Source organism: Caretta caretta, chromosome 2 (assembly GCF_965140235.1).
Source record: "Caretta caretta isolate rCarCar2 chromosome 2, rCarCar1.hap1, whole genome shotgun sequence".
Taxonomy (NCBI): Eukaryota; Metazoa; Chordata; order Testudines; family Cheloniidae; genus Caretta; species Caretta caretta.
Window position 1 is genome coordinate 171,803,477 of NC_134207.1, and position 16,266 is coordinate 171,819,742.

General features: G+C 45.1%; 1 protein-coding gene across 5 annotated transcripts in view; it reads left to right on the forward strand.

Annotated features, from left to right (window-relative positions):
- Positions 1 to 16,266, forward strand: part of EZH2 (enhancer of zeste 2 polycomb repressive complex 2 subunit) — a 147,876-nt gene that overhangs the window by 110,165 nt on the left and 21,445 nt on the right. For all 5 annotated transcript variants that reach the window (XM_075125588.1, XM_075125585.1, XM_075125587.1 and 2 more), the window contains 2 exons: positions 6,728 to 6,830; positions 7,961 to 8,124. In XM_075125588.1, the coding sequence (XP_074981689.1) occupies positions 6,728 to 6,830; positions 7,961 to 8,124 (267 nt within the window). The remainder of the gene's footprint in view (positions 1 to 6,727; positions 6,831 to 7,960; positions 8,125 to 16,266) is intronic.

The following is a 16,266-nucleotide window of genomic DNA, read 5'->3' on the forward strand; positions in this document are numbered from 1 at the left end:
AGAAATGAGGGTGGAACACCCTCACTTCTGTGCTGAAGCAGCCCAGGAGATGGTCTCCGGGCTTCTGTCTCCTCCTGTCCTGTTCCTCCCTGCCGCCGCCCCCCCCCCCCCCCCCCCCCCCCCCGGGCAGTCCCTCAGCTCTGCAGGGACAGGCAGGCTGGTTTGGGGGGAGTTGCGCAGAGCCTGGTAGGGAGCCTGCTAGTCCCGCCAACCTCGCTCTCTTTCCCTCATACCCATTCCCAAGCATCAGCAGGGGTCCAGGCACCTCCCTTTACCCATGTACCTCATTATACTGTGCCATCCAGAGGGAAGCTGTTGATGATCTCTCCGATACTGTCGTCTTTGGGCTCCAGACACTGATCCCTGGCCAAACAGAAGTGACTACTCGCCCACCCCGATTTGGTCAGAGGAAGCTGATTTATCTTTGGAGATTGGCTTACACATGTTGCAGTGGATCATGTGCCTCACCATTCCCTTCTGAGTGGTTACCACCTCTGGCACCCACCAGAGGCTCCATCTTGGCCAGCCACTTGAGGCTGGAAGAAACTGGGCTCCTGGCCTTTACCAGTGGCAGTTCTGGCACACTTGGGGGTTTCTGCTTGCCTCCAGCTCATCTCCTTACCCTCCCTATTCTACTTCATCCAGAACAGTGGTCTCCAAACTTTTTGATTGCACGCCCCCAGGAAAAAAAAAATTTGACACAGGCATGCTGCCAAAGGAAAGGAAAAAAGGTGGAAGAGCTGCCGCAGGCGCGCTCCTCCTGCCACCGCAGAATCAAAGGTAGAAAAGCTGCCGCAGCCTTGCTGGCGACGCTCCTCCTGCTGCGCACCCTCTGGGCACATCCATCCTTGGCTTCATCCTCTTCATCACCTGTGGGGCAAGTGCCTCCTTGCCTCCCCCGATGATTAGAGTCCATCAGGACCCTTTAAAGAGAGTGACTTATGCTTTGGATATCCAGATGGAAGTTGTTAGAGAGAGGTCTCAGGCTGATTGACATTTTAGCTGCCGTAGGACCTGCTCAGATGGTGCTTCCATTTAATTTAAGCTATTCTGGAGACCGCCAAAGTGCTCTGATAGACTCCATCTTCCTTTCCCACACAGCAAAAGGCTGAGGTGCAGGTATTATGTCCTCTCACAGGTGTTGAACATTGATTCACCCCCCTCCCCTCTGGCATCAGTGGCGGTTTCAGCTGCCATTTGGAGGCTGCCAGACATCTACCCCAAAACAAATGACGCAAAAAAACTTGATTTCATTGGCAGAAGATTTTATTGAACAGCTAGCTTGCAGCTCAGGATTGCTAATCAGTAGGCATTGCTATGATTTCTACCTCTGAGACAATATCTGAAAGTTTAAGGACAGATTGCCAGAGGACAAGAGGCAAGAGTTCCTTTCTATGTTGGACGAGAGTAAGTTGGTGCCCAGGACCTCACTTCAGGAGGTTTTGGATGCTGCTGATTCTGCAGCCAGAGCCACGGCAGCGGCTGTTTCAATTCACAGATGTTAGTGGCTCCAGTCATCATGTCTTCCTCAAGAGGTTCAACCAACCATTCTGTATCTTCCCTTTGAGGGGCCGTCGCTGTTCTCTAGGCAGACTGATGACAAGCTGAATAGTCTCAAGGACTCCAGGGCTACACTCACATGTTAGGGCATTTATAGACCTGTACTAAAAAAGCATCAGTTTTGCCCTCAGCAGGCATACCACTTTCCATCATTTACAGCTTGCCACCAGAACCTAGTTAAGAAAAAGGGCAGAAGTTTTAGGAGGGGAGACACCCTCTCTCTTCCCCCCCACCTCCCCACCCCACCAGACACATACTCTTCTGCACTACTACCCAGTTTGTGCAGGCAGCCTGGGGGTTCTAAGCAAGCATTTTGGTGTGTTTGTCAAGGACTGTTTCTCCTCCTCCTGTCCCACTATCTAAGTGCTTGGTCTTGCATCACTACGGATCAGCGTGTCTTAAGCATGGTGGAATTGGGATACAAGCTTCAGTTTATTTCGGTCTCCCCATTGCACCACCTTCCCAATCCTTTTTCAGGGACCAGTCTTACAAAGAACTTCTCCTTCAGAAGATGCAGTCTCTCCTCTAGTTCAGTGGTCTCCAAACTTTTTGAATCGCGCACCCCCCAGGGCTAGCTCTAGGAAAGCAAAAAAAAAAAGCTGCCGCTGAAGACGGAGCGGGGAGAGCCGAGCTGCCGCTGGCGTGCCATCGAAGAATCAAAGGTCTGGGAGAGCCAAGCTGCCGCCGTGTCAGCGACACTCCTCCTGCCGCGCACCCCACTTTGGAGACCACTGCTCTAGTTGGAAGCCATAGAGGAAGTTTCTCAGCAATTCAGAGGAACAGGGTTTTATTCCCGCTGTTTCCTGATCTCAGAAGGAGGTCTCAGACCATATTAGACTTGCGACAGCTAAACAGATATCTGAAGAAAATAGTTTTTTGCATTGTCATGCTGGCTTCCATTATCTCTCCCTGGAGACTTGTATGCTGTCTTCGACTTAAAAGATGCAAATTTCCAAGTAGCAATACGTCAAAGCCACAGGACGTTCCTCAGATTCATGGTCAACCAATCTCACTACCAGTTTGCAGTACTATCATTTGGCCTGTCTGCAGCTCCATATGTTTTCAGAAAGTGCATGGCAGTCGTGGCAGCGTTCCTGAGGAAATCAGGAGTTCAGGTGTTTTTCCTACCTGGATGACTGATCTAAAGTTGTGGTGCTGTCCACTATCTCTCCTCCAATTCACCTTCAACACTCTGGGTTGCTTAGCAACATGGAGAAGTCAATCCTGTCACCTGTACGAAAGATGGAAGTTTATAGGAGCTGTCTTGGACTCTCTGGAAGCCAAGGCCTTTCTTCCACAGGTGAGATTCCAGACTCTGCTGTCCCGTTGCTTTAAATCTGAGGGCCCATCCTATGACAACAAAATTGCCTCAGGCTTCTGAGGCATATGGCTTTATGCACTTATGTGGTTCATCTTGAAAGCTGCAAGGGTGGTTAGCATCGGTGCACTCTCCAGTTTGTCATCCTCTAGACATAGTAGTTTGAGTACACGCACAAGTCTTGACCTCTAAACTCGTGGAAAAACCATTCATGTGTGTATGGAGTGCCATTTGCTCCTCCATAGCTGGCTTTGACCGTAGTTATATACGCTTCTGCCCTTGCTTGGGGTCTCACCTCAGGTCTCTGGACATGCAATGTCCGAGAATTAAGGGCCATTCAGCTAACTCATAAAGCCTTTCTTCCCCATATCAAGGAAAGAAATCCTTGCCATACACTTCTACCCTGATATAACGCGGTCCTTGGGAGACACAAAATCTCACCGCGTTATATTGAACTTGCTTTGCCCTCCCCGTTCCTAGTTTCCTGACACCCCTTTCCAGAGACCCCCATCCCTAATCACCCCCAGGACCCCACCCCCTACACAACCCCTCCTGTCCCCTGACTGCTCCGCCCCCTGACAGGCACTCACCGGCAGCGGCGGGAAGCGGAGCAACGTGGCCCCAGCCCGCTCCACTCTGCCACCTCCCTGCTGCGGCAATCCGGTTCCCACCGACGGTGAGTGTAGGGAGGTTGGGGAAAGGATGCCCCCCCGTACTCACCTGCAGCAGGAAGCGGAGTGCCGTGGCTGGGAGCTGGCAGAGCAGAGTGGACTGGGGCCGGGCTGCTCTGCTTCCCGCCACCGGTTGGTGCGGGGAGGTTGGGGAAAGGACGCCCTCCGCACTCACCGGCGGCGGGAAGCGGAGTGACGCGGCCCCAGCCTTCTCTGCTTTCCTTGCCCCAGCCCCAGCCGTGTTGCACTCACCGGTGGTGGGAAGTAGAGCGCCGCGGCTGGGAGCTGGCAGAGTGGAACGGGTTGGGCTGCTCTGCTTCCACCACTGCCGGTGAGTGCAAGGAGAGGTCCCTTCCCTCAAGCCCCCTCCCCCAAGCAACATGGCTGGGCCGGGGTGAGGGAAGCGGAACGGGCTGCTCCCGGTCTCCTGCTAGTCCCCCGGGCCACTCTGGGACTGTGGGGCCCCCAAAAGTGCCCCCCCTGCACAGCTCCTGCCTCCCAGACCCTATGTGTGGGGAGCCCCTGACCGCCCCCAAGACTCTAAGCCCTTTATCCAAACCCTTGCCCCGGCCTGGTACCCTTAACACGCTGCTCAGAGCAGCGTGTCGGAGCTACCATGTTGTATGCGAACCCGCTTTATATCGGGTCACGTTATATCGGGGTAGAGGTGTACTTACGGACAACATAGCGGCCGTGTTCTGTGTGAACAGGCAAGGACAAGCCCAGTTGTCTGCTATGCCATGAGGCAGTGAGGATGTGGGATTTCTGTAGCACCATCTCAGTCCACTTCAAATCCTCTCACTTTCCTGGTGTCCAGGGTAAACTGGTAGACTGATTAAGCAGATCTTTCACTAGTCACCACAAGTGGTCTGTCTGCCAGACATTGCCAGATTCATTTTCCAACAATGTGGGACTCCCCAAATAGACCTGCTTGAAACAAACATCAACAGGAAGGGCCATCACACAGGTCACAGCCCAGAGTCTCTCAAAAGATGCTGTCCTGTTGCCCTGGATGGCCACGCTCCTGAACACATTTCCTCTAGTTCCGCTCCTGCCCAGAGGTGGTGTTGAAATCACTCCAGACTGTGCTTGAGTCATATTTCTAACTCCAGTATGGCCTTCCTACTCTGCTGAGCCTCTCAGACAGCTCTGTTGACGCTACCCTCAGGACCATGGTCATCTCCTCCACCCCAACCTACAGGCCCTCATCTCCCAGCCTGGATGCTCCATGGCTAATGCCTCAAGAGGAGGCTTGCTCAAAGGGAATTCAAGATGTACTTTTAAATAGTAGAAAAACTATACACTAGATATACTTCATTGGAAAATAGGAAGACATTTTCCATCTCATCCCAAGAAAAAGGGGTTTCTCCAGTCTGAGCTCCCATACATCATGTTCTGGACAGTCAGTTACACCTGAAACAACATGGGCTGGCAACTAATTCCATCAAAGTCAACCTAGCAGCTATCTTGGTTTTCCATTCACTGATGGACAGTCATTCTCCCTCCTCCTCTTCTCTCTCCCCCCCGCCCCTCTTGCCCAGTCTCATGTTAATCAGATTTTTGAAAGGGGTGTCTCTACTATTTATATCCCCAGGTAGAAGATCCTGTTCCTCTGTGGGTTTTTCCAGTAGTTTAGTGTTGACAAAGCTAATGGTCCTGCATTTAAACCTTTAGCTACCTGATTGTTGCTACATCTCTTGATCAAGGTAGCCTTTTTGTTGGTAATCACTTCAGCCAGAAAAGCAGGCAGATTACATGCTCTAGTGTATGAACCTCTGTATATCGTCTCCTACAAGGATAAAGTTTACCTATGCCTTCGTTCAAAATTTCTCACCGAAGTAGTGTTTGACTACCACATCAATTAGGCAGTATATCTACCCTCTTTCTTCCCAAAGCCTCATGCTCAAGGATGAGGAGAGACTCCACAGGTGTTAGATCATTTGTGGTGTTCTTGGACAGGACTAAGCAGTTCAGATTGTCCTCACAATTATTTGCAGCAATTGCAGACAGGATGAAGCGACTTCCACTCTGTTCTCAAAGAGTCTCATCCTGGATATCCCCCTATATATGCTTATGCTATGAATTGGCCAGTGTAGCTCCACCAAGCAGAGTATTAATACATTCAACAAAATCACATACAGCCTTTGCAACCGCTTTAGCTCCGGTGACTATCCTAGAAATTTGTAAAACCTCATTGTGGTCTTCAGTCCATACTTCTGCCTCACACTCGGATATCTCTCAGCAATGTAGAGATGATGCCAGATTTGCACGTGTGGTCCTTTAAGTGTTGTTCAAGTAGACTCCGATCCTACTCTGGCTTGACCTGCTTGAGTGTCACCTGAAGCGGAATGGGCATGTGCAGTCACTTGCAGAAATGGTTACTAATCTGTTCCGTAACTGTTGTTTGAGACATGATGTACATCTCATTCCATGACCCGTCCTCCTTCCCCTCTATATTGGATTCTGTCCAGTAAGAATGAAATGAGGGAAGTCAGCAGTGGTTCTGCCCTTTATACCATCGCGCAGCAGCGGGCACATGCACCATCTCAATGGGCATCGCTGACGGAACAATCTCCAACAGCGTACTGGGCGCACACATGCCTGAAGTGGAATGGACATGTGCAGCACATCTTGAAGAACAAGAGTTATGGAACAGGTTAGAAATAGTTTCTTTCCTCAGCATTTCTCTATACCGGTCAGTCCCAGATTAGCAAAGAGAGTGTTGCAAAATGTGGTGCTGCTAATCATAGACCACTGCCAACACAGGGAGATGGTCAACTCCTGCACTGTTGTTGAAGGATACAGTTGTGCAATATTTTACTGAGGAAGACAGCACCATTCATCAAGCAGATACGTGAATGATCGGTGATGGCAAAATAACATAACTTATTTGTCCAGAAGAACCCGTTGATAGGAAAAATCATTTAAAACTCCTTAATATAACTTCTCTGTAATTATAAACCGAAAGCTTCAGATTTTTGAAGAGCTAATTCTTTCTTTACTTTGTAATTTAGGTTCTTGGTCAGCTTTTTTCATCCTTAAATATTGGTATAAACAGTAAATTTACAAGTAGATTAACATTTATAAAGCTACTGTGTGAAATACCAAAGGAGCACAATATTATTCAGAAAATATTTCCTATTCGTCTTCATATTTCTTTTTCTGCTTCTCTGTGCAGACAAAGAGAGCCATCCACCTCGGAAGTTTCCTTCTGACAAGATATTTGAAGCCATTTCCTCGATGTTTCCGGACAAGGGTACAGCAGAGGAATTGAAGGAAAAGTAAGATTTGATTTCTTAAGAGGTGTTGGTACACTGCATAATATGGTACTTGAGTTTCTATACTGTCTAGAAAAGAGTTACAGTAGAACTCTGTTTATCCGATCTTATTGGGACCAGAGCCAGATTGGATAAACAAAAATTTGGATAATCCAGAGAATGGGTGGAGCTTGGCTCAGTTAATACAGAGAGGTGGATAATGGAGGCTCAGATAAATTGGGTTCTACTGTATTAAAGTTTGTTGATGTTTTGAATAGGATCTGACCACTTTAGGCCCCAAGATTGGGAAGTTCTGAATAAATTGACTACAGCTGTACTGTTTATGTACGTGATACTTGAAGGGTGGCTGTTTCAGACATAAGGGAGGCAGTGTGTCCTAGTGGATAGAGCACTGGATTGGGACTCAGGAGACCTGGGCTCTTTTCCTGGTTTTGCCATGGGCTACTGGATGACCTTGGGTGAGAGCTGTCAAATGAGGATATGGTTACTGATCTTGTTTGTAAAGCATTTTGTGATTTACAAATGAAAAGTGCTATATAGAAGAGATGGTGGTATTATTTATTATTGTTAGCCTTCCATATAAGCAGCCAAAAGTCACTTTTGTATGGGTATATATTGTCCTCTTGCTGTGGTGAAGGAAAGAGGAAATGCTTTGTTGCAGTAATCTTTTTTTGGGAGGGGGTGTGTGGGGGAGGGCGCAGGGGCTGGTGGAGGGAAGCATTTTGGGAAAATACATTTTTGAAAAGTAAATACATCCCTCCCGTGAACCCTTCCCTCCCCCCCAGGATTAATAAGTACAGAGCTACTTAGTCATGCCTTTGAATGTAGCCTTTATTGATATACTTTACATAATTTTTGATTTAAGTAATTTGGCTTTTGACTTAAGCTATAGAATCACAGACCAAAGATAACTTAACTTCACATTTTTGCCAAGATAAATATTGTAGAACAACTTTTTCAGCAGGCAGTTTATTGTAAGTGTCTAGTGCCAGATTTTTCTTAGTTACACCAGTAAGTCCAGAATAAATACATTAAAATCAGGAGTTACTTTAGATTTACAGTGGTGTTACAGCAAAACTTGACCCTTTCTGAATAGAATAAACAATACTTTTTATTTACTTTTCTTTTTGAAGATACAAAGAACTCACAGAGCAGCAGCTGCCAGGAGCTCTTCCTCCTGAGTGCACACCAAACATAGATGGACCAAATGCAAAATCTGTTCAGAGGGAGCAGAGTCTGCACTCCTTTCATACTCTCTTCTGTAGGCGCTGTTTTAAATATGACTGCTTCTTACATCGTAAGTGCAATAGCCTTTTTGTAAATCTGCATTTCATTTTATGAGACCTCAAGAAACTTTAAAGTAGCCACAGAGTACAATACAGAATAAGAAAAGAGAACAATAGATGAGCTAACATCTGCTAACAATAAACATGTTAACTTCATTGTGGTGTGAAAATTGTAGTTTCTGATCTTTGAAATATTGGATATATTATTTGGTGTAGTTTGATTTCACATTTGCGTTTTTGAAGTTGATAGGGTGCCTGGCCTGTAGTAGTGTTTCTCACGCTCTCTCTCTCTTTTTTCTTTTTTTTTTTTTAAAGTAAAAGTTTTGTTTCTCAATACTATTCCATACATTATCATACTTATCTCTCTTTATCATAGGGAGATTGAAAACTGACCAGATTTGTGTTGGAGGGCTTTGTTCTTTTCCTGTTCAGATTTTTTCGGTCCTCAGCAGGGGAAACGAATATCCGTGAACTGCTTTAGTCTTTTATTCTCTTCTGAGAATACCCCACAGTTTACTCCTATCCCTCTTAGTCTTATGGAGTAGAATTATTTTTAGACAGTAGTGTCCTAGAAATCCTTCAGAAAGGATGCCCTATTCAGTTATAATTCATATTGCCCATACCTTCTGAAGAAACCTTTTAACAAAGTGTTGAGAGACAGTCAATTCCCATTTTCAAGTGGGAACAATAAAGTACTTCCCTGAGTACCATCAGAAAAATGGTTCTTTTATTTCTTCATCCTGAAGCCAAGGGCCCAGAATGTGTGAAGCAACTAGAAAATGAGTGCAAAGGATTTTGAACTGTCTGAATTTGACATTGAGGGGAGTACAATATACAATTACTTGTTAGTGAACTCAAGTAAAGAGACGCATTAACCAGTAGCTTCCAAATGAGAAATTGTCTTGAGGCGATGACCCACTTTAGGGTGGTGAAATCATGAAGGATTAGGCCAATAACTTCTGGTCTCAAGAATTTTTTCCTGAGCTGGGGGGTTAGAGAGAAAATTCCATTTCTATAAAAAATGATTTTCCTGACCAGATCACCAAGAACATAATACACTGAAGCAGGAAATTCAGCAGATCCAGTGTCTTTCTGAGCCCATTATAGGCACTGAAAACATTAGCTCTGTACCTGCATGTCGAAGAACTGACAGACCAGAAATAAGAATTCCCAAACAGGAAGTCTGTGCTGAACAGGTTCATGAAAATACTGTATTCATTATGCAGAGAAGACACAGAGGTCTTCACTAAGAAGCCCCCAAGTACATGTTGCCATTCAAGGATGGCTACTTTCTTGATGGGATGATAGACGTTTGAGATGTCAAGGTACTCTGGATACCCATCTTCAAGGTAGAACGGGTGGGGGCGAGGAGTTTTGGGCCTGAGGGCCCCATCAGGTTTCCAAAATTGTATGGCGGGCTGGTTAGGGGAGGCTGTGTCTCCCCAAACAGACAGGCGTGGCCCGGCCCCTATCTGACCCCCGCTACTTCTCATCCCTTGACCACCTCCACCCCACCCCCAGACTCCTGCCCCAATTCCAACCTCCCCAATTCCCTGTCCCCTGACCGCTTCCAGACCTCCCGCCCCTGACTGCCCCCCGCCGCCCCATCCAACCCCTCCTCTCATTCCTGACTGCTCCCCCAGGACCCCTGCCCCACCCAACAACACCTTCTCCCTGACCTCCCCCGGAACCCCTGCTGCCCCATCCAACCTCCCCCCCACCCCCCGGACTTCCTGCCCCATCCAACCACCCCTCCTTCGTGACTGCCCCCCCGGGACCCCTGCCCCTATTCAACCCTGCTCTTTCCTGCCCTCTGTCTGCCCCGCCTGCTGACCACCACCTTGAACTGCCCTGCCCTCTATCCAACCCTCCCTGCCCCCTTACTGCACTGCCTGGAGCACCGGTGGCTGGTGGCACTACAGTCGTGTTGCCCAGAGCACCAGGACAGGCAGCTGCGCCGCCCGGCTGGAGCCAGCCATGCCACCGTGCAGCACGGCACCGGGTCAGGCTGTAGCTCTGCAGCTGCACTGCTGCCCAGAGCATTGTGCTGGCGGTGCAGTGAGCTGAGGCTGCGAGGGTGGGGGAACAGCTGGGAAGGGCTCGGGGGCTAGCTTCCCAGGCCCAGCAGCTCAGGGGCTGGGCAGGAGGGTCCCGTGGGCCGTAGTTTGCCTGCCTCTGAGGTAGCATAATCTAGCACAGTGCTCAGATGGCTGCAGAACCTTGCAAAGCCCCTAAGGCTGAAGATGAACATTCAGAGCTATTGTGCTCTATGTTCTTTTAGATGCAGCAATGCAATTTGTGTTTGATGCTACTTATATCTATCACAAAGGCACATCTATTGTAGTAAGGAGTCCCTGTTGCTGAAGCTGTGATCTGCCTGTGTGCCCTACCCTTCAAAGGGCCACTTCTGTTTGGCAAAGAACTCTACATACATGAAATCTGGGTTCCTCACAAATCAAGCCTCAGAAATAGCAGTATTCCTTTCAGTCTAAACTTCATTAGAGGCTGGCACTCCAGAGGAGGAGAGCTCAATGTAAAACACGCACATGCACACAAGCGCTGACCCATGCAGTGTCAGATACCGTAGCTGGTAGCCTTTGCCACTTCCTCAGTGGATCGGCCAACGTGACTTTGGATCTCCATTGTCTTTAAGTGAGGCTATTCAGTATACATCCGTTCTTAACTGGGGGGCCATGGATCAATGTTCACATCACACTCCCCATCAGTGCCCGGCCCGGGCCAGAGAAGCTAATGATCCAGCTGGCAGACCAAATTCAGTGATGAATCCTGGACGCATGGTACCCCAGGCACATTTTGCATACGCTAAGAAGAAGTAGTAGTTCTAAACCAGGTTTAAATCAGGTTTATCTTATCCAGTTCACTTGCTGCTGCCTCACAAAAAGGCAGAGCATCTAAAACACTTTGGCTCACCTATTGAAAATCTAGGGCATCATTCTAGTTTTCCAGACCAAAGGGGCCAGTGTAGCACCCAGAATGGATCCATACATTTCACAGTTTCAGAAAAATGCAATTTATGCCTAATGTATGTTGCAAATTTCCCTGAAGTCACTGAGCCATTCAGTCAACTCAGAATAACTTCTGTTACATTATCAGTGATTTCTGTGCTTTTAAAACTTTCATCAGTCTCTTCTGGTTTTAAATTGTAATTCACCAAGGTGGGGACGGTACTTGTAGCAGCCTTGAAAGAAAAGCATATATTGAGATGATTGGCTGGCAAGATTGGGATAGAAAAGTAATAGGATGCCATTGCCACCTGTGCAGCTTCCTAGAGTGCCATGGTTGGATTGTTAATTGAACAAAGAGCCCCCTATTCTTATCTTAGCAGTTAGTCTGCTTCAGCTCAGAAGCTGGCGGAGTTTTCTTAGCATGGTACAGGCATGACATACTTCAGTGACAGATAAATGCCTTCCTGTATGACCTCAGTCATTGGCTGTAGAATTGCATGTACTGGGATCCATGGCAGTGAAAATGGAAGTGATGCCTGAGCCCGCTTCTGTAGGACCGTGCTGCAGCCCTTTCTGCTCTCCCCCTGGGAACCAGAATGTAACATTTTTTTTCAAATGTTGGCTGTGGTTCTCTTAGATGGTGGTTGATAACATTAACTTGGGAAAAAGGATGTAACCTGGGTCATTCCCATGGGAGAACATTAAATATATCTGATCTGTTGGAATGTAGTATTGTGCCCATGTTTCCAAATAATTGCTCAAAGCAAGTGGGTTGCAAAGGAGGCGGGGAGAAAATGGTTGATCAACTACCTCAATATGAGGTAGGTGAGACTTCTGATACAACCTTCGCAACTAGCCATTTCGAGCACAGTCTGATGGCATAATCACGGTTGTCTACATAAATAGGCAGGGAGACGCAAAAAGATGGCCAAAGAATAGCACATGCTGTTGACATGGGAAAAACACCCACTAAAACTGTCAGCTACTCTCCTAGCAGAGAATTGAAACAACATGAAAGAATAGCTAAGCAGACAACATATGTCTAGTGGAATGAAAAATCAGTCACAAGCTGTTCAGGGCAGTATGGAGAACAACATATCGATCTGATTAATACCAAAGTAACAGGATGTCTTGAATGTTTCACAAAAACAACAAGGAGTCCGGTGGCACCTTAAAGACTAACAGATTTATTTGGGCACTGGACTCCTTGTTTTTGTGGATACAGACTAACACGGCCACCCCCTGATACTTGAGTATTTCAGAAGTTCAGAGAATAAATATGCTATTCCATATTCTGTTTTGAGGGAATAGCTATCTAAAAGCTGAATTTACCTTGGCATAGATATTCTCACTCTGGCCCATAGTGAGGAAGGCACTACAAAAGATAGCCAGGCCCACAGAACGCATTTTTCTCATAATTGAGGACTGGCCAAAATGGCACTAGTTCACAGAATGGGTGAATCTGCAATTGTCATTTTTGGCTTCCAGCAATAAATCTCCTGACACTGGACTCTGTCATCCACAGTGATCAAACTTGCTTCAAGAATATGGCATGGCTATAAATAAACCTCAGAATATCCTACAGTACCATTTTAATCTAGATAAATCTATCCCATTGCAGCATGAGAATTTGGAAGGTGGTGTGGCAATATAGGTGGTATTCCTGTGCTGTGTAGGAAGTTCATATATCCTGGAATTTTTTCAGGACAGTTGGAACATGGGAATGAATGCTGGCTCACTGAAAGTTAATTCAGTAGGAACTGTAACCTTTCCAGTTCATGCAGATAATGTGCCATTGGGGGCTCATTGCATCACAAAGATTTTTTTAAGACTGAAGTAATTGAGCCTGGTAATCAAGCCATAATGAAAAGGTAATTTGGTCTTACCTGCTACCTTCAAGCTTCCTTCATACATAGTTTTTCATCAGAACAAGGTAGCACTTAAGATAGCACCACATGTTTTTTAATGAAGTTCCCCTCCTCTTTCCTTCAGAAGCAGGATGTATTTGCTACTTTTCTTGTCCTATCCCCCAGTAACAACAAAGAAGCAAGATGGCATTGTTTGGATGGAACTAGAACTTGAAAAATTTATATGAAAAAAACCCAGAAATTCAGATTGAGACACTGTTTTATATGAAGGTGTTAAAAAAGGACATATAGCCAAATCCACCTTGTTGAATTGGGCCTAAACAACTAATCGGCAAGGTTTACTTCAGTAGTGAGAAGATAGTGTTGGCAGTGTTCAGGGTCCACTCAATATGAATGAGCTGCCTCTTGGACAAAGCAGATGCATCTCTGATAGCAATCTGTTAAAATGTTCCTATGTGCTACCTTCACACCTTTGTTGAGCATTGCAGGATGAAGTCAAGACCTCAGCAGATGGAGTTTTTGGAGGAAATGGAGGAGCCCATTGTGGGGTGCTAATTCCACCTTTGCAATCAGAATGCTACTTTGGGAGGTCCAAGTGTCTGGAATGGCATAGAGAATCAACGAGAGAATGGAAATTACCCATTTGATCTGTTTTTCTTTTTAATCCTCCTGTTAATCAGTCCAGACCCCCTTCTTATTGATATTCGCATCACTTTATATAGTTTCAAGTTTTTTATCCAAATATTTTGACTTTCTAGTTAAATGTTGGAAAGAAGTAGTCATTAACTTTTGAAATGTCAAGTACACTTGATGAGCTGGGAACCGCTTTATGTACAGGTGATGACATTACTGGAACAGTGTGTATTACTGTCTTCATTTGCTCGTAATTATACCTGAGTGTCTGGAATAACATTTAGAAGAAGGATAATCATTGGGTATAGAGAACTTCCCAAATAGCTTGTTTATGGAGCAAATGTACATTTCAGCCTAAAATACTGTCTAAACGTTTGCACCTTATAAACATTAGGATTGAGTAAGGTCTTGAGGATTGTGAGCCCATTGGAGACAATGCAGATCACAAATTCCAGGAGAATGATTCCATTCTTGACTGAAGAGATCTGGCTATGGAATGAACTTCCAGACTCTAGCATCCCTAGGAAACTGAAACCTTCCACTGTTGGGGGAGGAACACCCCCTCCCCCCCCGCAAAAAAAACAAAACAAAACAGAAAACCCTTTCCGCTATAGCAAGAATGACATTCACAATATTCAGAGTAGCAGCTGTGTTAGTCTGTATTTGCAAAAAGGAGTACTTGTGGCACCTTAGAGACTAAAAAATTTATCTGAGTATAAGCTTTCGTGAGCTACAGCTCACTTCATCGGATGCATTCAGTGGAAAATACACTGGGGAGATTTATATACATAGAGAACATGAAACAATGGGTGTTACCATGCACTCGTCAAGAATTATATCATTCAAAAACCAGTCGGAGAACAGTTCAGTCTCTCTGGTCACTCGATTACTGACCTAAAAGTGGTAATTCTTCAACAAAAAAACTTCAAGAACAGATTCCAATGAGAGACTGCTGAATTGGAATTAATTTGCAAGCTGGATACAATTAACTTAGGCTTGAATGGAGACTGGGAGTGGATGAGTCATTACACAAAGTAAAACTATTTCCCCAGGTTTATCTCTCCTCTCCCCCCCCCCCCCCCCCAACGTTCTTGTCAACTGCTGGAAATGGCCCATCTTGATTATCACTACAAAAGGTTTTCTCCTCTTTCTCCCCCCCCCCCCCCACTCTCCTGCTGGTAATAGCTCATCTTAAGTGATCACTCTCTTTACAGTGTGTATGCTAACACCCATTGTTTCATGTTCTCTATGTATATAAATCTCCCCACTGTATTTTCCACCGCATGCATCCGATGAAGTGAGCTGTAGCTCGCGAAAGCTTATGCTCAGATAAATTGGTTAGTCTCTAAGGTGCCACAAGTACTCCTTTTCTAGTCACAATATTGACATCCTGTCTTTGTGAATGGATCCTCTTCCCGGCCCCCCACCCAGAAACTGACCAACAGCAACAAAAAATACCCAACACAGTTTTGACTGATATAGACAAAATTTTTGTGGTGTATTTTTGTAAAGTATTTGTATGTTAACTCCTGATGCACTACCTTTTTGAGATGTCCATGATGATGTGTTAAAATGCTGAAATGTCTAGTTTGTAATAGAACAGAAACACAGCAGCAGAGATCTTTTTTTTTTTTTTAATTTGCTTTTGTGCAGACGAGAGAGAATTTTTGGCACACGTTTTTAGGACAAATTTAGCCGCACCCCTAAGAGGTCATAATGGAAATGTTCACATGTGAAACTGATACATATAACTAAAATAGTTTTGATTTCTGCAGATTGCTACAGTCTTGTAAACCATTTGCAATCAATATTCCCAACTGTGTTCTCAAATTAATCCAGAGCCATTTTCCTTGTGGAGTGAGGAGAGGAGAGGAGAAACTGTTAATGCAGAAGAAAGTAAAAGTCTTTCAGAACAATAAAAAGTCCATATTTTCAACACTAAAAATTTTAAATACTGAAAGACTTGCTTTTCCTCTGTGTTACTGCTTTCTGTTTTCCTGCTTCCCTTCATTATTTTTCAGTTTGTAAAAATAATGTATAAAACTTCTGGCATTAACTGTTTTGAGGTATATTTCATATATTTAATGTACAAAACATCTGAACACATCAAGGATGTGTAGGTATAGAATATGTGCATACATGCCAGAAACTACATACAATATTAAAGCTATAAACATCAATGTAGGGGAAGAAGAAATGTTAAAGTTAAGTATAATGCATACTTCAAAGGGGGCAGAGCTGAAGTTGTGCATTTATCCCGAACTTTGGCACTTCCTAGTAACTGAGAGTTCAACAATGCAGCTATTACTTTTAAATATAGTGTTTGATAAGGAGTTATTTAACAAATTTGCAGCACCTGGTGGTAAGAACTTTTTAACTCAAATAGTATTGTTAATATTTTATTTGATATTATAAAGCAATGTAAAGACTTATGGTGCTTAAGAATCTCAATTTCAGACATCAGATTACAAAGCCTATGTGGAGCAATACAAAGCTGATACAATATTTGGGAACAGTCTGAGTCCCATGAATGTTTTCTCTCCCCTGCCCCCCATTATTATTATTATTTATTTTAAATTTGTACTTACTTAAGCCTCAGCTGGGCTTTATTGGTAACTATTGGGTTTAAATTGGAACCAAATATACCAATTCTTTTTAGGTTGTGGGATTAAAAAGTACCCTAGAA